Source organism: Bipolaris maydis (genome assembly GCF_028858645.1).
Source record: "Bipolaris maydis strain C4 unplaced genomic scaffold PSV08scaffold_3, whole genome shotgun sequence".
Classification (NCBI taxonomy): domain Eukaryota; kingdom Fungi; phylum Ascomycota; class Dothideomycetes; order Pleosporales; family Pleosporaceae; genus Bipolaris; species Bipolaris maydis.
Window position 1 is genome coordinate 1,008,839 of NW_027093859.1, and position 24,917 is coordinate 1,033,755.

The 24,917-nt window shown below is 46.8% G+C and overlaps 6 protein-coding genes across 6 annotated transcripts; 2 read left to right on the forward strand and 4 right to left on the reverse strand.

The window, feature by feature from the left end:
* Positions 1-1,754: 1,754 nt before the first annotated feature.
* On the reverse strand, positions 1,755-2,621 carry PSV08DRAFT_174892 (uncharacterized protein; the record flags this gene model as incomplete). The annotated part of the gene is made up of 1 exon (XM_014219508.1): positions 1,755-2,621. The coding sequence occupies one exon, from the start codon at positions 2,619-2,621 to the stop codon at positions 1,755-1,757; it is 867 nt and encodes a 288-aa protein (XP_014074983.1).
* Positions 2,622-4,658: 2,037 nt separating this feature from the next.
* Positions 4,659-6,073, reverse strand: PSV08DRAFT_173473 (JmjC domain, hydroxylase-domain-containing protein; the record flags this gene model as incomplete). The annotated part of the gene is made up of 2 exons (XM_066091866.1): positions 4,659-4,697; positions 4,784-6,073. 2 exons carry the CDS (start codon positions 6,071-6,073, stop codon positions 4,659-4,661), a joined length of 1,329 nt encoding a protein of 442 aa, XP_065949566.1.
* A 7,988-nt stretch (positions 6,074-14,061) lies between these two features.
* PSV08DRAFT_399656 (aspartic peptidase domain-containing protein) lies at positions 14,062-15,742 on the forward strand. The gene is made up of 4 exons (XM_014219502.1): positions 14,062-14,264; positions 14,332-14,515; positions 14,572-14,798; positions 14,876-15,742. Exons 1-4 carry the CDS (start codon positions 14,090-14,092, stop codon positions 15,664-15,666), a joined length of 1,377 nt encoding a protein of 458 aa, XP_014074977.1. The 5' UTR covers positions 14,062-14,089; the 3' UTR covers positions 15,667-15,742.
* Positions 15,743-19,415: 3,673 nt separating this feature from the next.
* On the forward strand, positions 19,416-20,489 carry PSV08DRAFT_29491 (glycosyltransferase). The gene has a single exon (XM_014219500.2). The coding sequence runs from the start codon at positions 19,486-19,488 to the stop codon at positions 20,446-20,448; it is 963 nt and encodes a 320-aa protein (XP_014074975.1). The 5' UTR covers positions 19,416-19,485; the 3' UTR covers positions 20,449-20,489.
* PSV08DRAFT_29492 (uncharacterized protein) lies at positions 20,490-20,881 on the reverse strand. The gene has a single exon (XM_066092600.1). The coding sequence runs from the start codon at positions 20,762-20,764 to the stop codon at positions 20,531-20,533; it is 234 nt and encodes a 77-aa protein (XP_065949567.1). The 5' UTR covers positions 20,765-20,881; the 3' UTR covers positions 20,490-20,530.
* Positions 20,882-20,997: 116 nt separating this feature from the next.
* Positions 20,998-22,461, reverse strand: PSV08DRAFT_348461 (uncharacterized protein; the record flags this gene model as incomplete). Its single annotated transcript, XM_066092812.1, has 3 exons — positions 20,998-21,800; positions 21,855-22,205; positions 22,308-22,461. 3 exons carry the CDS (start codon positions 22,459-22,461, stop codon positions 20,998-21,000), a joined length of 1,308 nt encoding a protein of 435 aa, XP_065949568.1.
* Between the last annotated feature and the right edge of the window lie 2,456 nt (positions 22,462-24,917).

A 24,917-nucleotide genomic window follows, 5' to 3' on the forward strand; every position in this document is an offset into this window, starting at 1 on the left:
AAGATTAGCTTGGAGTGGCTTACGCGTGCTTTTAATCCCTAAACTAGAGACCTGGCTGACGGTAAACTGTGGGTGCTGATCTGCGATGGCTTTGGCACTCACGAAACGCTAGAAATCCTTGAATTTTGCCTTAGTAACAATATTATGCTATGCTGTCTCCCCTCTCACACCTTCTATAAGCTGCAGCCCTGCGACGTTGGAGTATTCGCGCTCTTAAAGACAGCCTATCGCGACTAGGTTGAGCGACTAAATAGAGGTGGCATAGACACAATTGGTAAGGAATACTTCACTTTGCTATATGATCTTGCAAGGACTAAGGCATTTATAAGGCGGAATATTAAGGCCGCCTGGGCTGTAAGTGGCTTGCTGCCTTTTAATCTAGAAAGAGTACTCTAAGATATGCTAAAGCTACCTGCGGAGCTTATGGTTTTTATAGCTAGTGAGGTTATACGATCTGACCCTAGGGACGAAATGCCTGTAACACCTGTAACGCTAGTAAATATAGAAGGTCTAGTGTCGCTTTATGACCTAATTAAATAGGATATATCTACGCTTGACGAACTAAGCAAATAACGCCTATAGAGATGAGTACAGAAACTGGCGAGCGCGGCTTAAATCTTGTTCGCTAAATAAGGTCTTCTGTAGGACCACAATCGACTGTTGGCTAAGATTAATGGAGAGGCTAAGGTCTGCTGAACGACTTGATTAGTCGTGCTAGGGAAGGGGAAGGCGAAGGTGATGAGCTATGAGGACTTGCAGGAGGCACGGGCAAAGCGTGCTGCTAAAGAAAAGGCTGTGGTGGAAAGAGGTAAAGCAAAGCGTGGTTGTAAGCGTGAGGCTGCCTAGAAGGAGTTAGGTGAACTAGAGCTAATCACTCAAGCTGCAATGATGAGCGAAGTTATAGGGCCATAGAGGGCGCCCGTGGCGCGGATGTATTAATGTTAGATTAATGCTAGAGCACGTAGTGGTGCTTAAAACACTAGTAGTCTCTTATATTAGTTAGGCTAACTTTACAATGATTATAAATATAGAGAAGTAGCTTTCGTTTCGCCTAGCCCTGTTAGTAGTTGCTTCGATTGTTTTTTTAACACCAGAGTGTAGATTATTTAAGTATCTGCTAAAGAGACGAGGCTGTGCATAGCTACAAGGTCTTTAGCTATAGTTGATAAATTACACTAGTTAACTAACTTGAGCTAATTACGTTATGCATGTAGGATCGCTTATCGCTAGCCGAAGTAGCGATCCTCGTGGCGACCCTGTATAGCTTTGGGCATTACAGCAGGCGCGAAGCTGATGATAGCTTGCCACGTTAATATGAGGCGCTTGGGGCTGGATACTAACGTTCTTTATATGCGATAGGTAGTGAAAACTTCTAAGCAGTGCTATAACAGAGTAACGCTGTTATTCACATGGGAAAGGCTGTTTGTAACATTTGCAAAAAGAGCATTAATAGCTACGTAATTTTTAGTTGGGAGGATTGGGATAGATCTACTAATAGCTATACACTATAGGCAATTTAAATATATAGCGAATATTAGAATGTGTGAAGAAAGCGAAGTGTCGAAAGTCAAAGTACCCCTCATTTGTCCCAGCACGGCGGGTGTCCCAGCACTCAGGGATGGACGTTAATATTGTTTGCTATTTCTGCTGGGAGTTGAGAGAGAGGCATAGTTGTCTATGTTCTATAGATTATGCAACAGCTATATACGTCTTGAGCAAGATAATTTTCCAAAAACCACATTCCAAAATCGACTTCACTGCTTTATCCTAACTGTAATTGATGCATTTAGTGGATGCAAGGTATTAACCACTAGATAGTCATCGTTAGGCCTTCTTGGTTCCTGCATTGCTGCCGCAAACATATCCTGTAGCGTATTCAACGATAACTCCGCTCTTAAATGCTCTAAGGACAACCCTTTTGGGTGGTAGTGGTAGCATGGAACAGTCGAATCGACGATATGCAAAAAAGGGCTTTGGGAATTGTTGTATCCAAAGACGCGGCCCATAAGAGTTCGGTCCATCAATAGGAGTCTTCCATTGCAGTCGTTATAGGTAGAAATATATGCGCGCACATTGATAAAAGGTCGAGTGTTGAACATTGGGATCCAACCAGGTACTGCACTCGGCATCGACCCAGTGAGATAGGGTGCGCAGAGAACAAATGGGGAGAATGAAGATATTTGGTCGGCTATATTGTCGCCGAAGATTTCTTGGAGTTGGGAGAAAGGCATGTCGTCAGGAACAAATCCTTGTTCTTCATCAGGGCGGTAATCCCGTACCAGTGTGGCCGAACTATCCACGATATCATTAACTAGAATAAACACGTGTAATGGACGCTGAGGGTCTTTGAAGTTCATGCAAGTATTGGGATCCATTAGCTGGTCCTGAAGAGCCGCGAGATCTGCGCCAAACATTCGAATTCTAAGACCTGATTTCTGCATTGCTACTATTGGGGAAGAGTCCTCGAAGATCTCATCTAAGATATTCATATATCGGTCTCGCTCAGCGTTAGTTAGTTTGCATTGGACTGCCAATAACAATCGTGTAATATCGGATGGACGAAGCATACACAATAGTGATCTGCGGAAAGGCTGGATACAAACAAAAAGATAAGTAATCATATTTTTAATTATGCCCATTGCCTTCAACTCCAACTATTATAATGCTGCCTAGCAAGCTTTAAGAGTATTTACTAGTGAACTTTTGCGTTCACTTTCCAGAAACGTGGCACAGCGCTTCAATTTTCATTTCTCGAATTTGGTAAACATTTTTATTAACATACTTCATGCATTTTTTAGATAAATAGATATGAATTTAGTAGCAATGGTGTGAATAGTTAATGGTAACTATACTAGTTAAACACGGATCTCAAATTGCTACTAAGCTGCGTTTAACAGTCTCTCGATAATCTCTAGTATCGCAGTGTCATCACGAACTTCTGGGAGCTTTTTTGATGTCCAATCTATAGCGGATATACCCCTACGCCTAATTGATAATTGATACTCAATACTAATCAACGTAATCCAACTTTTTCCATGTTGTTGGAAGGCTTTTCCTTGGAAGTTACCCTTTAGATTGCCCAGGGCATGATTGTAAGACGAAGGTATCGGTAGCGTAAGGGACTTTGGGCATGTTAAGGCAGTCTCCTGGGAGACGCTCTGCGATAGACCTCCGTCAGAAGGCTGTTGCTCCACGAGTCGAACTCTCTTCGTCGGTTGGTGCTCTGACATAGTAGCTACAAGATGGAAATAGGACCTACGACAGGACTATGGAAACCAAGAGTATTCTAAGTCCATGGACGGAGACAGGCTTTATTTACTTTAACTACTTAGAGACATTTACAATATAGAAGTTAGCGCTCAAAACTGTAGTGCTGTAGTTCGCTTCTCTAATAATCCGCCTACTAAATCTAGAAACCTAAAAATCAACAACGCAAATCCATTAAACGTCAAGAGCTATCAGTCAAGTTCCTTGGCTTCTTTTCTGCTCTTAGGCGTGACTCAGAACATTTAGGAGGCCTCAGCTTTCTCTTCATCAATGATCTACAATTTTGATGCTCTATAGAGTACTCCTTAACAATTAGGTCTTTGTACTGAGGGAGCAAATACTGGAAATCGAGCGTTTTTGAGTTTCGTAGAAATTCTGGGTTCAATCTATCGAACCAATCAAGAAAGAACTTCACATCTAATGCCGACATAGTATGATAACTAGAGGATATCAGCATAGCGAACGGTATAGAGGTTATGGTTCTTACTCGCGAGGTTCGATTGCTTGACAAAGAGATATGTGACAGCATTTACCAAAGGAAAGTGATATCTCTGAGGGATATACTGTGGTAGCTGGTAAGCCAAATAAAGCTCCTGGGCCAAGTCGTAGTACGATAGCACACAATTTCTGGCCGATGTCTATTCGCTCCCTCAGGCGGAATCGCTCCTTGGATCCAAGTTGCTGGTTTTTATAAGAAATCCGATCTCCAGATGCACTTTGCCAGATAATTCTGTCTAGAACTCTATTCTCGGCCGTCTTGCCACTATTTGAAAGAGGCTCTACCTTTTCTCCATTTGCTTGTGCCCTTCTCCTTAGTTTTCGGACTGTCTGCATGTGCTCGACTTCCTTTCGAACTTGGATTTCATACATAACAGCCAGCTCTATTAGTAGCCGGCGTTGATGCAGAGTTGGAGCGGAGAAGGCTTCTTTGCTTCGTGAAATTTCTTCCATTACCATAGGGATTGTCCGTACAGAATTCTGAGCAGCCAGGTTAGTGTTTTCGGCAACAGATAATTTCCAGTCATTGATTTTAGGGAAATCATTAGAGGAGCATTGCATGATCATTTGCGCCAGCCGAGCCTTGCGTTCCAAATCGATTGATGCCTCCGTAGATGCAAGTGCTTCTCTAAGGGTATTTCTAGAGGTCTCTTCCATCTCTATGTCATCCAAACACTCGCTTGAGAATTCATGACTGTGCGTAGGAGGTCCAGTGTCGATTTGAGGTAGCTCAATCAAGCTTAACGCTGCTGTTACTTTCATTGGTTGCGAATATGGAAGGACCTTGCTAAGACGGGCAGAAGTTTCGTAATGCTGTACCAACTTTGAGAGATAACGGAATCGAAGGGTCTCGCGTGTCTTCTCATCGTGGCTAATACCATCAAGGTAGCACTCTAGCGCAAGGCAACAGCAAAAGCCACAGGATTGCCCATCTGGATTTGGTGGTAGCTAAAAATAAGTGTTAGTCGATTATGCAAATAACCTATTAAACTATTGAGCAAAAGGATAGAAGACCTACAGGTTGAACATTCAGCTCTAAAACAGAATGGGTTGAACTTTCTTCTTGTAACGCGCATTCCAAAGAGAATTTGTATTCCAGAGACAGGTCTTCTGGTAAATCGTAAGTAGTGAACAACTTCCTTCCTAGATCAAGGATGCCCATCGCCCAATGATCACGATCAGCGGTGCTCGAAGGATCCGATTTGTTCACATGAAACGGGAAAACGAGTCCCTTGACATCGTCGTTGCGTATATGTTCCGTGGATAGTCTCGAAAGGTCTAGTCCAAGAGACTCAACGACAACGTAACCGTGTGGGAGGGATATCAATTCGAGAAGTTGACGAAGGACAGTGTCGTTCAACTGACGTCCAGGGTTGAACAAAGCAAGATCCGTCTGCAATTCCTGTTTGCTCTTATATCCAAACCACTCCGGATTTGAACATTGCTTGATAAATTCCTGAGAGGTAGATTCAATCGACATCTCCAGGTGGTTTTTTTCCATTAGTCCATCTTTCAATTCTTCTTGTAGAATAACAATTGTATCGATAGATGAAGAAGTATCGGATGATACCATAGGGGACCTTTGGAAGTCTTCCATGGTAAGGGCTGTAGAACCGCATTTAGTTCTGCCTTTAGAGCACCATCGGTACTCCAACGGCTGATCGGGTGCATCCTCGAATTCGTAATTTATGGCAACGGCAAAATTCTTGCCCGTATTTCGGACAGCGTGGTACGTGCGCCCAGGGAGCGTGCACATGATGTCTCCTGGTTTCTGAACAACAATCTCGAACGCAATACCTCTTTTCTTTAACCACAGCGGACCAGGAATGAAGTCTTGGTGGCGAACGAACTGCGAACAATCACCTCCAGAAAGCTCTTTTTTGACACAGTCTTCAAACTCTGAGGCGCTACTGCGATGGATGATAAGCCAATGCTTGTCTGCCCCTGCAAGCAACAGGTTTGCAGATCCCGTATTGGCATCTTCCATGTGCATTGGGGCCGGGGTGTCAGCATCAAAGCTTACGTACCAGTAAGCTGAATTAACTCCAGGTATTTGAGGTCTCAGGTTAAGTGATCCTGCATCGAGGATCTTGTTGACTTTGTGTTCCTTGAGTGGATCGCAGATTAAATATTTACCATATTGTTGGGGCTGCTCGATCCAATTCTGAAAGTCTTGTTCTGGGTCTTGTGGTGGCTGGGATGTTTCTTCAAATGAGGGAATAGTGGTGAGATTGATGGAAGCTGATGGATCCACTAAAACTTCTAGGTAACCAGAATCATGGGGCCGAAGAATGAATCCCTGTATCATGTTCTTGTCATGGGGCGCCGCTTCACATCCATGCCAAAATTCAGATAAGTCTTCGTCAAGGGGGCTAGACTCTAGTATGAGGTAGCCACGTTCAGCAACCTTGCTGTGTTCAAGGTCGGTTTGTGCCTTCTGTATAGTTGAAGCCATGTTCTCGAAAAGCTGTGAGTGTTGACATGGATATCGTGGAGCTTGTGTCTGCTCGTTGGGTGCCTGCTCGTTGGGTGGATCATGTGGCAAGATGGGTAAAACGTGCCCATGTAGAGGCTCCTGAGGACTCGTCGGTACCACATTTATCGAGGGGATAGTGCTTGCGCTTATTTTGCTGGAGGCTGTCGATTTGTCTTTGACCGTAGCGCCGCTCGTGATCAACTTAATGTTGGCTTGTTCAATCTGATCGATTTGATTGCCAAAGCACGTAGAATTCTGTGCTACGGCCTCTTTCGAAATGTTTTGAGCTTTCAATGATGTTAAATCTGTGTTCGAGAAGGCCCTTACTCTATCGAGAAGTTGTTCAAAGATGGCGTGGGTCTGAGACTTAGATCTCTCAATCTGATTAGCTAACTGATATAGCCGCTGTTGCTTCCCAGATTTTGGTCCGGAGCGGAGTTGCCGTCTCTCGACTTGCTTTTTTGTCGTTGATGAAGACTCCTCTAAAGCGTTCAGTTGGTGGTTGATATCTGATAACAGGCTCGTTATCTGCTGCACCTGAGTGCGAAGGACTTCGACGAAGGCTTCCTCGGTAACTATGGCGGACATGTTTCGTGGGGTACAAGCGTGAGTATGAGTTGCAACTTGTAGGCGTTACTGGTGCACATCTCTCTAATTACTTTCTCTGCTACTAGTATATATACGACTGCTGACGAGCATACACATAACGCAGTCGGAAATGATGTCCATTCTGGAGACGTGCAAGGCGCATCAGGCTGAAACTAGGCCAGGCCTACATGAGCAGCCAATAGGCAGCGCAGCGCTGGCACTGACATGTCGAAAACGCAACGGCAGTGCCAGAAACACAGTTCTGATTCGCTATAAGCAATCCTTGCGCCGCAACGTTCCATCGAGCGTAGCGTATAGGTAAACTGCAGAGCTCCACTCACGCATGTGGGTATGCTAGGTACTAGCCTATCAGAGCAGTTGCAGTGGCAGACGAGGACAAGGGTAGGTGCTGTCCATAGCATGATCTGCGAGGAACTATATCGCATCACATACAGAGCGCTGCGCAAGATCAGGTCTATGCCCTCATTGCACAGCGACGCAAACCAATCAACCGGTGCGTAGAGCCACAAGAATAGATGAATGCGTAGCGCCACCAACAGCATAACTAACCGTAAACGTTAGTCTTTACGCCCCCGTCCCTCTTTTACTGCTGTTGGACACGAAAATGGAATTCCAATATTGTAACTACGGCGCATTCATTGATTGCAAGCGCTACACTGACTGTGTCTTCGGCAATGCGGGAGCATAAAAGTATCGTGTTACGGCGATATGGCCAATAAAACGCTTCGCCAAGAGCTAACCGAGATAAGAGGCAAACCTGGCGCTTCTACGTCTCATCTAATTGGAGATAATTGACTCATCTCCACTTCGATATTGGATATCACTGTCAATGCGTGTGGATATGGTTCGAGATGATATAAGCGGGATTACGGATAAACGCATATGCCAATCATTCGTTGACACGTATGTTGAGCTGACGTGTCGTGAGGCGCAGCCCATGCAGGAGATAGGGGAAGGGCCAGGGATACGCATTGAGTGTATTATTGCGTATTGTTGAGCGTATTGTTACTGGTATTGAAAATTTACGATCGCGACTATCTTCTTCCTCAAGCAACAGGAGCTATCCAGAAGACTTGATGAAAAAGTTCGCGTCAGTCCGAGGTAGTGCGATACGGACGACACTGTGAGGACGACTATAAGCAAGCCTAGGGAGCCGTCCACTGTTTACAAAAATAAGGATAATCTTGAATGCGATCGTAATCGCGTTTCAGAGATTAAACTGATGCGATGATTAGTTAATGTGCGAGATAAGAGATGGGAGCTTGGGATGCGAGATCTGGAAAACGAAATATGGAGTATGGGATATGGGAGCGTGAACTGCATACCTGAAAAGAACAGACTAGTTTTCGTTAACTGGAAAAGCCAAACTCAATATGGGGGGCCGCCATACTACTACACTTGATCTAAGCCAAAAGGCAAAGCTTCAGGACGTTAGTGTTCTGGTCTCAACAGTAGGGGGTCGGTGGGAAAAGACTCACAGAGCTAAAGAACAGAAGAGATGTGGGAGGAGGGGTTTATATATTCAGTGGGAAGACACTAGTGGGGGCTTACGTAAACGCAGGCGAGACTTCGGTTGTTGCCTGGGCGGACATGGTGACGTCGGAGCGACGTTGTTCCAGGCGGGTTGGGGGGGGGGGGGGGGGGGGGGGCCAACTGGGTGGGGGGACCAAACGGCGGTGAATGCGTCTTGCCGACGTGGAACACCAAACTATTCGCCAATTCGCGGCTTGTGCTTCTGCATCTATGGCGCGCTGCAGTTGTGCGCGTTGTGCAATGTGCCGGTGAATTTGCATAGCTGCAATTGCGATAATTTGTCCACCTCTTCGGTCAATAGTCGGCATAGATATGGTCCAATTAGAAAGCAGGGAAAAACATCGAGCGAAGAGCTATGGTCAAACCCTCTACAAGCACTTTCGTACCTACACAGCATGCTCGCCGTGTACGTACATCTCATATCTCCGACCCAGAAGATCCCTATGAGAAGAATCAATGTGTCGCATTGGCAACAGATCTGGTACAAGGCTAATTGCTGCAGCACTTGGCTCACAATGAGCGCATCAGGTATGGTGTTGTTATCAGGCCAAAACGTGTGCTATCTCCATGTGATTTTTCGTATAGCTTTCACCTCCTTCTTTGCCTGGTTATATGCAGTTGAAGGAGAGGCAGTCACGGGGAATATATCGAGATGCCAATAATTGAAGAACTGTCGGTGACCGTTGTGACGGAGACACGTCCTCTACATGGCACCTCTGCTAAAACTGTAGTTTGAACAGCCGTCATGTAGCATACGGCCTTTGAAGGACTTCTTCACTAATAACCGAGCCGCTGGTGAGACCAATTCTTCTGCTACTAAAATTCGTAGTACCAATAGCTTCAGTGGCGCACTAGAAAAAGGAAATCTAATCCTAGCGACAGCCACCGGGTCAATATCTACTACCATTCTTCTGCCAATTTGATTCCAAGCCGAAGCCTGTATTCTCTACTAGCTCGCATACACTCTATGCCTCCAGTAACAGCCTAACATTGAGCAGTCAACGCCCCATTTTTCAGCAACCTCTTTTAACGTGAACTGTACTCCTAGATCTCGCGATCCCGGATCTGCAATTGCTTCATCAATCGGAGCTATGTATAGTTGGGGAGTTACCGCGCACTAAGTTTATAGTGTCAAGATGCGCGTTCGTGTTCCGTGGGCACACTACCGACAAGTACGTGACAACGTTGTAGAAGATTTTACATAGTAGTACTAGTATGTAAATACCCGCGAACACCTGTGTACACCTCTAATACTTACTACACAACAACCCTCTACAATCTAATTTGTGTAGGAAACCTTGTATAAATTAGACTGTAGAGGGTCACGTAGAGGTTGCGCAAGCTCAGTGTGGGCTAGCTGCTCAGCTCAAGGGAGGCCAGCTACTCAGCTCGAGGGAGACCAGCTTCTCAGCTCAAAGACACTAAACAGTAGCTGTTGGCCTTTATGCAGCCAAGTCTATAGAAATTCGGTACATGGAAGTTATGCGCGGTCATGATAGCGACATGTGAGACGCAAAGTTGGCTAATATGGCATCGTATGCGAGAATACGGCGACCAAACAGACTAAGATGAGCATTAACAGGACCTCATCTTCAAGTATAAATAATATTTCCATCCACATTCCATTAAGCCCAAGTGCCCTCATCAAAATTCTCTAAAGATCAAACACCCGGCTTCGATAACTCAAACATAAAACCATCACCCAAGGTAAATCATGAAAACATCTTCCTTGTCGGCAACGCCAGCTCACTTCGACAGAAAATGCTCTTCCGCACCGCCATCATCTCTGGCCTTCTTGTCGCGCTCAGCATGACGAATAGCGTCGAAGCCAGGAAGTGTGCTTGCCAAGGAGGCCCACCCAACTCACAGGCAGCGTGCAGTGCCATCGGCGCATCATATGGGTATGGGTGCGGTTTTAGTGGATGCTGCGTCAACCCAGGAACCCAGGAATCGAGGTTTAGGAGCATGTGCGTGGAACTCGGTTTTGGATTCTTGCGGTGCAACGAGTGCCCGACATGCTAGTGGTACTATTCTTAAGTAGTAGCTATACATCTACCTTGAAACAAGCACAGAGGCGTAGTAGCTACAAAAATCTACCCATTTATCCACAATTGTTCACCTAGATCACGTGACAAAGCCAGACCCTCCCTAATCCTACTCCCATGCTTACTTAGGCCTCACTCACAGCTAGTCTTTACGGTCAATACTTAAAGAGTATATGTGGTATATCACTACCATCGTATATAACCTACTTACGATCTAACCTCATACTAGTACTAAGGATACGTAGGCACGCGCTACTACTCGCGTTCTATATCTTAATAGTTCTATCCTAAAACGCCAACGCTAGCTATGTAGAGTCGTAGAAGAATGCTACTAATTTAATACTACTCCTATAGTTCTTGACATTCTGTATACATGCTCTATCACTCATATTCTAGATCCCAATAGTATTATTTTTGAACGCTAACGCTGGCGGGGCTAAGTCGTGCGAGAAGGCCACTAAGGTAACTATGCTACTATAACCCTCAAGCGTCTATAGGCACCCACTATAGCTGTTGCTTGTTACTGACTCAATAGCTGCCCTAGCTAGAGCTCCATATTATTGTTGTCGTCTCAGGTAATCCTTAAGATGTGCGTTACTTTAACCACTTCTTCTAAGTATTAGGTATTTAACTAAGTTTCTTAATGGAAACCGTAATGGCGTATAATTGGATAGATTCCTTACTTACCCTATATCATACGTCATTTAAGAGCTTTCGTGTTCGTTAGAAAACACTTTATCTAGATTTTATCGAAATTAATGTTACCTCTTTAGTCTCTTCTAAAACTGTACAGCATATTGCAAATCATTTCTGCTAAGACGCAAATAAACCGCTAGCGCCTTTGTCTAGTTTAGCTAGAGTATTTTTAAGAGCAGGTATTAACTTACTGTGTTTCGCAGTTATTTTAACACAAAGTGTAATTGAAGTTTCAATCTGAAAGCTGAACATAGGATAGGGCGAGCGAGGCAAAAAATAGGGCAGGAGGTATCGACATAGGATGAAGTGAGAGAATAGGTTACTTTAAGTTCAGTCTAACACGAAGTCTATAGTGTCGTCTCCTTGGCCAATAGGATTATACTAGGCGAGCCTCACGTAATAAGCATGCAGTGTAGAGTCCTTCGAAGTGACGGGATGCTGATATAGATATAGTGTAGTTGCGTATAACGTTAATGGCAGAGAATTGCTGCACAGATTCTAGTGGCGTCAAGATCGGAATCTGTTCAAGTGATGGCTGTTCAACCTGCGAAGGGGGTGGTGTTTCAGTTGGTACTTCATCGCTTTAGCCTGCAGACGAGGATTACCATCGGGTATTCCTTCCCCAGACTTCTCCCCAGAGCGTTTCTCAAGGATCCTTTCGTAAACCACTGCTTTCTTTGCTTTTCTTGTTGCTTTTATCCCCTGTGAGCGTTGGGTAGCATCCAAAGCATATATTTCGCACCATCCTTAGCAATGCCATATATTCCTAAACGTTTCTAAGCTATAGGGTCTTGATGCGATTTTATTACCTCCATTACGATTATAGGTCATATATTCACGGTCTAAAAGTCTCTTAGGTCCATCTTCGTCACCTATCCAAGGTTAAGGCTTTTACATGTAGTTACACTGTAGTGTTGCGTTCAAGAATCGTGTAGTGAATAAAATGGATTGCGTCTTGACATATTTCATAGCCCACATTCCTTTTCTGTTACTCTTACTGTTTTCTCACGCAGACCAGGGGCTCAGAAGACTCAGACGACTAAAAGGCTATGCATCCCCAGATAGTGTACTTTGCATCAATCAAGGTACCCAATATTGCAAGGGATCGAGTTCTTGGTACCATGGTCAAATTACGTCCACCACAAGCGGAGAATTATTGATGTTTAGGTACCAACAACGTCTTCCAGGCTACAACAAGGCCATTACTTTCAATGCGGCAGGTCAAAAATAGGTAGTTTCGTTGGCGGACAGGTTGTAAACAACAACTCCTCTTCTAGCCTGGTAAGTCAGCGGGAAGAACGGAAAATTGCCGGAACTATGCATTACTACGGATTACATGGAGCATATTAGTGTTGGGCCTTCGTGTCCGTATGTACATCTTGAGTGTGTTAGTCACGTGATTAACGCATGTTCCAAGCTCACCGCGTTGCTCAATCGCGAGCCGTGATTAGCTGTGATAGCGGCGCTCAATGCACTGCTTGCGTCAATGCAAATCCCAGCGATTAGTCTGATTAAGGTCACAATAGTTATCAAGCACTGCCTTCGTGCTTTGTAATCTGCCTCGCCCTTCTTGGCGCCGATGGTAGCATCGACAATGTCGATAAAAGACAGCACGTCCTCATCTAAATCCGGTCTTTGTCTTTGTACCAATCGCAGCACTTCTCTTTCTGGTTGATTCGTCTAGTCGGCGGGGTTGTCTAGCAAAGCTTCCGGGCCACCCGTAGTTGGCGCAGCCCACGAACGGTGGCGACAATTCCTATTAGTGCTATCAACTCTTGGAGGCCCAATCGAGGATGCACTAATTGCTACGACCGAACTCGTCGTCGCAATCGCTATTGCACATATGGGCGAGGTGTACAGGACATATATTCGTGCAACAGCCTTCTATGTGTTGCGCTACTCCTGCGCGTTGCAATAGTATGATATCTCTGTCGCTACGTAAGTATTGCAGCCGTCGTCATCGATGTGGCGCGATGGTACGTACGTGCGGAGGCATGGGTGGAAGGGCTGACTGTTACTATACGGTGGTCAGCTATGCATAAAGGACACGGTTCTGGACTCTCTCAACGGCTCGTGTTTGCCTCCAGATTAAGAATTATCGACTACGCGTTGCGGTGTTTGCAGTACTAGTTAAACTTAATAGCAGTTCGTATGTCTTGGTACCTTATTCATGATGTGCCGATATCCACAGCCTCAAAACGCTACGCATTGTCGGCACGTTGAGCTGTAATCAGGCTTTTAAGATGCGGTGACATGCTGTTGCTGGGAACACAAGCCGAGAAAAAAACATCTTTGCGGTGTACAGTACCTCTGAGAGCTCGGCAGGACGCTCAGTTAGGCGGTCTAAGTATACGGTAATTGAGTTTAGCTCCCAAGTGACCAGAAGGCCGACCGAGAAGGGGTACAACTTCCCACATACACATGGGCATTTCCGCCAATCTGAACTCGAAACCTAATCGTAGCTTCCGTTTACGACTTGAGAATGGGTTCCAAGTCGGAGCAGAATCTTTATGTGGTCAGTATTGGCCGAGTAGCAGGGATAATCTAAGAATAACGCCGATCCCGTCTCTACTCTCGGGACGGCTAGGCGCATGACTTGGTAGAGCAAGGACAAATTTCAGCCTTGCAGCTTCTAACATTGTCATCAGTGGTCGAGCGTCAGAGTAGGGATACTCGATACTTTCTCGTAAATTGCCCGCTTGTCAGGACTGGTTGGAGTGATCAAGGGTCCTATATCCACCGGAGAACACACGGTTCACATACTACGTAGTGCTTATTTCTCGAAGTCCAAAGAACCAATCCACAACAACCCGCACGGTTTTAGTGTCCGACTAAGAATTAAGCTAGCAGGGCCGCCATGCTTATACCTTTAGTCTCTTAAGCTAGCATTCAGAAATATACATATGTAGACAGTCTCGCCCCTCCCTCCTACAGCATAAGCCCGGTATCGTCGGTCAAATCAATCATGTCTCGTCGCCAGCTATGCCAGGCAGCCTTGCTGTTGCAGACACTCATTCCACTCTCATCCGGAGCATTCTTCCAAAACAGCGCTGATGCCCTTCGCGAACTTGATATTCCCGTTGCGAGATCTGTTCATGCGCTAAACCCGCTTCCCAAGCGCAATTCGGACAATTTGATTGGTAAAGCAGGAATCTTATTTCGGAGCAGCATAACAGAGAGCTGACATTGAGGTGTTCAATCAAATAGCCGCTCGATCCACTGGCAAACACAAACACCTCGGCCCCATGCGAACTTACCGGGACGGAACAGGCTATGCCATTGATGTTACGCTCGGCGGAAAGACTTTTGCTGTTCAATTCGATACCGGAAGTAACTCATTCTGGCTACCCAGTGCCAACTTTACATGTTTTGATATCGATAACAAAGTGCAGTAAGTTTGATGCGAAAACTGGCTGCGAAACACAGATTGACTTATACTCTCTGCAGGCCTCAGTGGGCATGCGCTTTTCCATCGTTGGGTCCTCCCGATTACACTGGGGGACGAGTAGCAAATGTACACTTTAACCTGACATATATCAGCGCAGAATTTGCCAGGGGCTCTGTCGGTCTCGAAGACGTAACCATCGCAGGATTGACAGTCCGGAATCAGCAAATGTCGTTGTCGGACGAAGTCTATACCGTCACTGCGAACAATTTTACTACTGGAGTTATCGGTGAGTTTTATCTTCAAATTTTTTGTGATGTCTCAAACAACCTAGCAGCCAGACGCACGTGTTTCTGACAATAACAGGGTGGGGGCTGGGCAATTATACTTCAATCTATCCAGGAGATGATCCAGCCCTTGATAACAAAACCGACCCCAATCACTCCTGGCTTCCTACCAAGACTTGGATTCTCAATGCAGTCGACCAGGGCTTATTAGAGAAGCCTATATTCTCAGTCAATCTTGGTAACAGAACGGAAAACCCTGCAAATTTGAGCGTAACTGGATTCGTGGCTGTAGGAGGTGCGCCACTTGACGGGCTTCCCTTTACTGGAATCTGGGCCGAGTCAAAAGTCAGCACTACGACGTATGCGCCCTGGGGTGTGAAAAACAAGTACACTCACTGGAATGTCAGGCCAGATGGGTTCACAGTCAACCAGACTTTCATACCATGGGTTCCCGGTATCTTTGCCAATAGCAGCACAGAGATATTTACTATCCTTGATACTGGGACGGTGTGGAGCTATATCACTGAAGAGACTGCGAAAGCCATTGCCGACGCGATGCAGCCTCCAGCGTATTACTCAGTGTACGACAGCGCATATGTCGCCAATTGCAATGCTACAGCCCCTGATGTAAGCATTCGCATCAATGGTACGGACCTCCCAATCAACAAGAGAGAATTACTCCTTGATGGTTGGCTTGGTCACGCCAATAAATCAACTAGTACGCTGTGCTGGCTTGGCTTCCAGCCTACTTTGCAGCCAAAAATAGGTGGCACTGCACCCTATCTCCTGGGAAATACATTTCTAAGAAATGTACTGGCTGTACATGACGTGGGAAATTTGCGGATGCTGTTCGCTTCGCTGAAATGGTGATTCCGCTGGTCTAGCATAGATTGAATGAACAACAAGAGCCTTATATTCGTGTAATTTGAACTCATAATCTACCTTGATGCTATCATCTTCTGGTTTGGATATTTCTGATTGAAGAATCAAACTTCCAGCATCGCTTTTTGCCGAGATCACAGCCGTATGGAGCGGTTGAGACGCAACTACGGGCGGAGAGGGGGTTCTACAAGATGAAGGAGTCAATAACTGCTTATTTAGGGGACTCGATATTACATACGGCTTCGTCGGTGAAGCTCATCCATGGTGTGTTTGGGAGTGGGATGGAGGAGTTGGCGAAGTCGGGGGCTTCGCCCTCGTTGCCGGCGTGAGGAGCTGAGAAGACGCCTACAGCTTGGGCGGCCCAGAAGAGGATGGTGGTGAATTTCACTTTCGCGGTTGAATGCAAGTTTAGTGAGATGAGTGATCGATGGGGGAGTGATGATGAGAAATTATGAAGAATGCTCAAGACTTATATACCTTTCTTTTTGAGTTGACTTCGCGTTGTTGATATCTGTGAAACTGCCTACTATATCCGCCTTAGACCCCATTGATCTTCGCTTAGTGTAATTCGGACGATTGTCCCCTCGGTACCATATATTGTGAATTTGCTAGATATCCTAGGCCTGGGGGCCTTATGTAGGGTCCATCACAGGACGCCTGAAGACAAGAGCAAGTCCAACACTATCCAGGCTGAATCATAATCCCGCACCACTCTCTATATGGGAGTTTGACTGAAGATGACTTTGTTGCAGCTTTAGCTACATATTACAATCGGTCCCGGAGGGGGTTTTAGCATTAAAGCCACTGGGTCGTGGAGAATATGTTCCATGCTCAGCGAGAACAAGGGCATAGAGTTAAGATCAATCTGCACCATCGCCAAGGGACCAAACCGTTGCAACGATGCTTGAGTGCCAAAAGATTCAGGGTTCGTTCGGTTAAGCTTTGTTCTGCACTAACTGCACTTGGCAAATTCTTAAGAATAGCCCCAGAGACAGCGTCGTGTGCAGTAACACAAAGCTTTGTTGTGTTTGCGCAACGCTAATAAAAGAGCCCTTGCCTAGCGCAGAATTTGTATGTAAGCCTTCCTCTCTTTGGCAAGACGAATCTCCATTTTAAAGTGGTACCTCCAAGGTACATTTGGACACCAAAACTCCATCGTGCCAGGTGACTGCAGCAGATCTGCTCGTTTTTCGATGATAATAACACATAATCGCGTGTAACTACAACGTAACTATATTGTTACTGCAAAACGGAGCTCCAACCGGATAGCCACTCTGTTTTATGTCCTAATCTATGTAAGCCTAGCTCACAGACCACCCGCTACATTTTAACCCAAAGTAGGCCAAAAACGGAAGGAGCAACTAAGCAGGCTTTCAACTGCTGTAGACTGAGCCGTTGAAGATCTGAATTACTCTAGCGTCCCGTGAGTTGGACGTTTCACGGTCTAGACTGTCCATCTTAGAATACTCGTATCACACCGCTAACAAAGGAATATACTTACCACGAATGAGAGCATTTGCCGATGGTGCTTGTGTTCTCTGGCAAGTGCGCCTTCCAGCTATGTAGTCGGGTTCTAAGTGGCCTGACGGTTACCTGTTTGGGCAGGTTTCCATTGGGCATAAGTGAATATGATATACACACCTGGATTCTTCGTCATTGGCTTTGTCAATCTGCAGTCCTTAAGCGCCAGTCAACCCAAGAACCCTTTTATCCACGCTCAGTCGTCTGCTATACCTAGAAGACCTGGGTAAACTTCGTATAACTTGTTGCTTCCCGTGAGACCGGTGGCGCGCCCGCCGCTCTCTGAAGCCATGCTAGTCCTCAGACTCATTGCGCTTTATGCACATGTGACAGGAACTTATTTTGGGGGCTAATAATGTCCAGCTCCCGCCGCCCTGATCTTTGAAACTTTCTCGTGGCCTAAATTCAAAGCAGTCTCAATCCACTAGCCATTCTCACAAGTTGTAAAGTTTCTCTCACTTTGTTGTCGCCACTCTTTTCGGACTGAGAGATTGAGACGAGGGTAGAATCATTGAGGCAATTGTCACTTCTTACCGACACACAAGTAAAATGGATACAGTGTATGGTAAAGGTACATGGAATTATTGTACGTCTGATGGCATACTGAAACTAGAGAGCTCTACAAACAAGACTTTCTTTGGACTCACTCTTGGTCAGCCATGTATCGAAGAGCGTCCGTTTGGCCGCACTAGCGAGACAAGTGCCAGTCTGAAGCTATACCACTGTCATGGCACTGTCATCTCCTTTGATCTCGCCACCTTTCAAACCCTTCTCACAATCATATTCTCACACCTTGCCGATTACTTCGGCTTCTCCAGCTTCTATGGTGTTTGTTTATATCATTCTTATCTATGATCTCTCACTTTCTCCAGGTCACATTCTTAGTCGGCATGAGAACCAGTAGGCCTTCCAGGTAAAGTCACAGCTGAAGCTTCCATTCTGAGATGTTTATTTTTCTAAAAAAAAAAATGGCACTGCGTTTGGTTTGATTTTACTTCTTCCTTCTTGCGTGAGATGCGGCTTAAATCTAAAAAGCGCACTTAAGCAATCACCTGGATACATTGTGACTATTTCGAGGTGCTTTGCTGGTCCAAGAAACAAATAAAGGTAAAACAGGTGGGCATATGAGCGAGTACTTCACCCAACGTAAAGTTACCGGCGTTACCACGTGCTATACATCGATGAGGATGTGAGATACAGTGGGTATATCAAAAAAGCCTCCACTTCTTCTGACAAGCATTCTGCTCTCTTCTACGATACTATTATCATCCTCTCTTTCCCGTCGTTGTAGTAATGACAGACATCAAACTCGCCCGCCAAGCTGCGATGGTTGACACCGTTTTTCATAACGTCATTTTTTAAAATTTTAACAACCCGGTTGTTGTACTCTACAAGTTCACGTGTATTGGAAGAAGGTTAGATTTGCTACCAGGTATGACTTGATTGTCGTCAGTATCCGTTTGGCGTGTAGCACATCAGATTTATCTTTTTTTCTCCTCAGAAAAGAACCGCGACCGGTTGGATCCTGAGACGGTAGGGGCTGGAATACTACAGTGAGTACTCTGCTTTATCTTTGATATCTCGAGGCGCTATCTCGCATCGCAACTCTCGGACGGGTAAGGGAGCGAGTTTTTCCTGCAAGAAGCAACACTTGGTAGACTAATAGTACATACTATAGTACTACAATCGCATCATCCCTATAAATATCATTCAGCACCACAAGCCCAGTCCTCTCATTCCCTTATCATCCGATCTCAGCCCCCTTCCCATCCCCCAACATTTGCAGCTTCCAGCCGAACCCCCACTAGCCCGACGCCCATAAAGGGGAGAGAGGGGGGGCTGATAAGTAGCGCGGATCCAAAAAGTTCGTTTAGAAGCGCCGCAAGAATCCCGCGCGGCGAAACGGCGCGACTAAGCCCAGCCACCATGATTGGACGCGCCCTATCCACTCGAAGGGGGAATGTCAGCAGCGGTCAGCCCTACGTATCAATTGTTACTCTTTGCGTCTCCCGCTAACAATGTTTTCGTCCAGCGCGCGCCGCGCATATGCAAGGTGCGATCAAGCAAGCAGCAAGCCCCCTCCCAAGGTTCGTATTACACACAGTAGCGTCGTATAGAAATGATTAGGCTCCAGCGATCAGGCCGCTTGGGTGAAATCAGATAATAATAACAATATAACAAAAAGATGACGTCCCGCATTTTGTGTGTTTGTATCTCCCCTTGTTCATCTTCAGTCCCTCTATCTACTCTCGTTCAAACGTCTTTCTTTTCTTTTTTTGTCCAACCATGTTGGCGCGGCCCCCGCAGCTCTCCAGAGCGCTGACTTACTACGCGTTAGCCGCGCTCTTCACCATAGGAATCGTGTACCATTTTGTCTCGCTGCAGGATAGCTTCATCGCACGTGTCCCGGGGCTTCCGGGACATGCCCAGCAGCAGGAGGAGGAGCAGCAGCAGGCGGCCGAAATCCCAAAGCTCATCTGGTACAAACTGGGGCCGAACGGGCTATCTGACGATGCGCGCGCCTGGACAGATACCTGCATCAAGAACAACACAGGCTACAAAGCACACTTTTTGACGGATGAAGATAGCGACGCATACGTCCGCAAGACATTTGCTTTCCGCCAGGACATTGTAGATACCTACCTCGCGCTCCCTATCCCTATTTTCAAAGCCGATCTCTTGCGCTACCTGCTGCTCTGGGACCAAGGCGGCATCTGGTCCGACCTCGACGTATCCTGCAAGGACACCCCTATTGACGAGTGGGTCCCCGCCTCGTACAAGAGCTCCGCCGCCATAGTCGTAGGCTGGGAATTCGACCAGGGCTGGCCGGGTAAATACGTGCGGCAGTTCGCGAGTTGGACGATAATGTCGAAGCCGCGCTCGCCGCACATGATGCAAGTTGTCGACGATATCCTCGAGACAGTGCGGGTGGAGACAATGGAGCATGGGGTTGGGGTCCAGAATGTTACGCTGGAGATGATGGGCGATGTGGTGGATTTCACGGGCCCGCGCCGCTTGACGCGGAGTGTGTTTAAGAGTTTGGAGAAGCAGATGAATCGCACGCTTGATGTGAGTGAGTTCCACGAGATATTCCAGCCGAGGCTGGTGGGGGATGTGTTGATTATGCCGGGCCAGTCGTTTGCGGCGTCTTCAAATACGTATACGGCGGAGCAGCAGAAGGAGTTGCCGCCGCAGTTGGTGGAGCATCATTATGCGGGGAGCTGGAAGAATGACAAGGGTGGTGAATAGAAGGATATTGGGGCGATTGGTTGAAAGAAGGTTGCTTTGCATTTGAGTTGGACGCAAAGTTGGTTCCAGTGTCCCTTGGGTATCATGGACAGTTAGCCATGCGATGGGTGGTCCTATGCATCAGGCAGCGGAATCCGCGCCAGAACATCCACATTGCTGTCGAAAGCAACGTGGCTGCCACGAGCGCTGTCTCATGTGGATGTGGCTCTACGAGGTTTGTGGACAAGACCAGGGAAGATGGAACGAACAGGTTAAGAAAGAGGACGCGCACGATGCAGTATGTGGCGCTAAAGACGGATGCGACCCCAACCTGCATGACGAGTCACACGAAAAGCAAATCAGTCTTGATTACGAAAAACTCGGTTACACAGGGTCCAGCAAACTGTTTGATCAAGCCCAGTAACTTGGAGAGCAGACACGACGGAACGACAAGGGATGGATCCAACGACCAGGGGTATCAAGGTTTATTATATTGCTTGTTTGCCATTACAAGAGAGTATCAAAAATCATAAGTCATCTATCAAGAATCAAGGCTTCCACAGTCCCCTCTTATAGAGGCAGAGATATAGCCCTCCGCGCCTGACTCACCTCGCTCTGCTTATGCCGTGTACTACAAACGCACTTGCACTGAGGACATACCTCACCGTCCACTCGATTCAAACGATCCCAAGTCTTGAGTACCACCCTATCGGCATGTGCCTCAACCTCGTCTTTCTCCTCTACCAGACGCTCTTTGAACTCGACCAGCTTCTCGTTGCACTCGTCATTGAAGGCAGTAAGGTGGTCTTCCTTGAGCGCGGCAAAGTCAAGCCGAGTGTCAGCGAGGTTATCCTCGAACTCTGCGTTAGCTGAGTTGTGAAGTTCAGAAGCTTGATGCGAGGCTTGATCGAGCGCATCAGCAAGTATTCTTTGGAGATGGGTCTCGGTGTAGGCGCTTATGACAGACCTGACGACTGTCGAAGGGGTGAGTTTCTGACTCGGAATTGGACGGTGTTTTGTGGGCGTGTTCGCGAGCTGGCTGGAATGGCGTGTCGGCGACAGAGATGGAGAGGGTGAGTAGCCAGCGAGTACTTCTGGAAGAAGGTCTTGCAGAATGCTGGGAAATTGTGCGCGCATCAGATCTGGGAGTACTTTCTCGACGGTGGACGTGACAAGATCTGGGAGTACTTTCTCGACGGCCGACGTGACAAGATCTTGGAAAATGTCCACTTGCACCGTGGCTGTGGACGAGGCTGTAGATTTTGCGCTTAACGGTGATGCGGGAGAGGCGCGTTCTTTGGGAGGGCGCGGGTATGTATGGTCTTGGAGCAGACGCTTCGGCAAAGGCGAGTCGGGTGTCAAGCTGGTGCGAGCTGTGGATTGTGTATTAGCAATATGTCAGTACTTTGTCCGACTAGAAGACCTACCATTTCTCGAGCGCTTGCCCGACACACGCGCATACGGAGGCGGGGCGTCATCTACCGTTTCCCCAATGGGAGGAGGAGCTCCAGCTACCGCGTCCTCGATAGAAGGCAAGGCTTCAGGCTCTGGATCCTTGGTACAATTGAGAATTGACCAATCTGCTTCTCGATACAAACGGGTAAACTCTGGAATGGCTGGAACTCCAGCGAGCTGGCGAGAGCCCTCGATGGCGCTTTGAAGACGGGCGAGGTTGCTCTTCTCAAGCCAGTTGATGTCAAACAAGATGCGCACTTCTGTCGCCCTGGCCAGCTTTAAAAGCTTGTGAAATCCGGTATGAAGGCCGGACCCTGTCTTGCCTAAAGTGAAGGGATACCACACAGAACAGGGTGTTTTGAGCGTCAGCGACAGCGCTCGGGGCCGAGGTTTCCCATGTCGCGCGATGCTGTGCAAAGATGTACCCGGGAGAGCGATATCAACATTTCCAAGAGACATGTTCCCAGGGATAAGATTGTCACCTTCGTAGCGAAGGGTCAGGAGCTGCGGGTTGACAAGGCCATGGATTGAAACAGAGTGTCCGAGAGACAGGGTAAACTGGTTGTCCGAGTGCAGCATCTTTAGAGAACACGGCCACAACATGGATTCATCATTCACAGGATAAGCCAAGGCGGGAATACCTTGGTTGCGAACGAGGCTGAGCACCATTTTTCATTAGTTCTTTCTACAGAAAATGAATACTTAACACTAGATGCCCCTTTGCAGCAGCAAAGGAAACCCGCCCGCCCGGGCTTTCGCGTTTGGTCGCGCAGAGCAGCCCTGACTCTGTCGCAGCAGCAGCAAGAAGACGCGCCAAATCGTGCCCCACTAAGCCCGGACAGTATCTACCACTGTGCCTTGCTTGAGTATCGCCCCTCAGATGCGCGAGTCGGAACCGGGTAGACCGCGAGGCCGACTCGCTGTGTCCAAGGCCTTGCAGTAAGGATGGCGTACTGGGGCAAGACGACAAATAGTCGATATGGCGGTTTAGCAGCTTACGATAGGCGGCAACCGTGTGAGCGTGCGACGAGATAGTTTGGAGAATGGATGCGAATCGAGGTTGGAGTTGTGGAGGTGGAGTTGTGATGGGGAGTAATGGACGAGGTTGGGTTGGTGTTTAGTACTGGGCGGTCTTCGTCGCGCAGGGCTTGGCATTGCGCTAGGCAGCAACACCATCGACTATCATTCACTCACGACTTCCAACGGTGAAACTACTTGGTGAATACCTTTTTCAGTAGTATTTCCGGTTCTGGCGGTTCTTTCACTAGAACTGCGAACAGTGACATAGCGGGTGGCGAGATTTCGTAGCCGACGACGCTTCTCATGATTGTGGAAGGGGAGGGAAGTTTGATGGGTACAATTGACTTGAGCAAGGCCAAAACGAAGCGAGGGAAAGTAGTATTCAACATTGGGTGGATTAATCCAACTCCTAGTTAGCATAGTACAATGCTGTATATAGTCATCTGGATGCTTGTGTTGTAGAGCTTTTCGGGCACAATAAGCCGCACTTATAGCAATGTGCAAAGTATGACAGAAGCTTGTGGACTGCTAAGAATATCGCTTTTGGTCTAAACCCACGATATGCATGTGCATGTACTATAGGTGCTTACCAGATTAACAAAAATCACATTTTTGTCTAATCCTTGAGTATGAATCATGTTCATGCTTGGTCGTAAATCTCAGTTGCAACCCGCACTGTGTGAATTCTTGCCTTTAGCCACTGCTTATATGAGAATACATACGAGGTAGGGATAAGCATTGGATTTAGATCTCACATAGCCCCACGCCATTCGTTCACCATTTGCAAGTACTATGCCCGTATAGACTTATCCAGATATTCAACCATAGCTAAGTTTATTTCTCACCGACCTCGCATGGTTCATATTAAAGTGCAAAAAGACGATTGCTTCTCTACACCATATTGAGCAGTAATATATACTCTCAACAGTTCATTTGCACTGATTCCAGCCGAACAAAAACTCATCGACGTGATCAATCTATCCAAGACTTGAAGAGCCTTCAATCGCCCCACTTCCTTCAGCCCTTACGGATGCCATCGTCACCATTGTTTTGTGGTAGATTCTGAGGGAGGCGCCATGAACCCTCAATGCCATAGATACTTTTTCTTGATACATTATCAATTGGAGTTACCATAGTCTGTCAGACTACTCCTTGTTTGCACGACGAGTAAACCATGTCATGAGTACTAGATAAACAAGATTATACTCCGAACACGGCTACCCAGCGTCTTAGGCTCGAGCTCACCGAGTAGTGCAACGAGCCCTTCGGTAGATGTACGGAGGTATGTTGGGTTGGAGGAGAGTGTGGGTAGCGTGAAGTAAGGGTGAGTGGATTGACGCACTACGTGCGGCGATAAGTATTGAACACTAGGGGGATTAAATAAGACTTTTTCGTGCTGGATTGACTTTTCTTAAACTGCGATATGACAGTTGAGTCATATCAGATTCATCGTTTTTCTATCCCTCATCGGTGTTATTGCCCATTTCCTATTCCGCAGTTACAATAACCCCCCCACCCCCGTAGTAAATTATATTCTATCAATGTTATTATTTTCGCCTATCAATTCTGTCCAGGGGTAATAACATGTAAGTAATACAACCGGTAATCCATAAGATCATAAGCTGGACGCTTAAATTACCCGATAAGCTTTTTGGTGGGGGTAATGATGGTGTGCATAAAAAAAAGGTTTCTATATGTTGGCGGAAGACGGGAAGGTGGGCAGATTAGTATGATTTTGTTCTGCTTTGGGTGAATGTGAGATTTTGGCGGCGGCGGCGGCGGGGGTGGGAAGGGTAGGGGTAGGGGCACGGATGGACATGGGGGGTGGGAGGGAAATGAGTTGATGTTGAAAAGGGGTGGAAGAGGGGGGGGGGGGAGGAAAGAAGAGCGAGAGGTTGAATGAATGAATCACAGCTGGGTTGATGATGAGATTCGGATGGGGGAAAAGGTGGTGTGAGTTGCGTGGATTGAAGAGTTGTGGAAATTGTAGTTGTGTCGTGTGAAATATGAATGCT

What these genes read in the sequence shown, in the direction of transcription:
- PSV08DRAFT_399656 (XM_014219502.1), top strand. Translation starts at nt 14,090, where the DNA reads ATGTCTCGTCGCCAGCTATGCCAGGCAGCCTTGCTGTTGCAGACACTC. An exon ending in GATATCGATAACAAAGTGCA is followed by an intron (nt 14,516 to 14,571) that starts GTAAGTTTGATG and finishes TACTCTCTGCAG; the next exon opens with GCCTCAGTGGGCATGCGCTT. An exon ending in TTTTACTACTGGAGTTATCG is followed by an intron (nt 14,799 to 14,875) that starts GTGAGTTTTATC and finishes TGACAATAACAG; the next exon opens with GGTGGGGGCTGGGCAATTAT.
- PSV08DRAFT_29491 (XM_014219500.2), top strand. Translation starts at nt 19,486, where the DNA reads ATGTTGGCGCGGCCCCCGCAGCTCTCCAGAGCGCTGACTTACTACGCG.
- PSV08DRAFT_29492 (XM_066092600.1), bottom strand. Translation starts at nt 20,764, where the DNA reads ATGCAGGTTGGGGTCGCATCCGTCTTTAGCGCCACATACTGCATCGTG.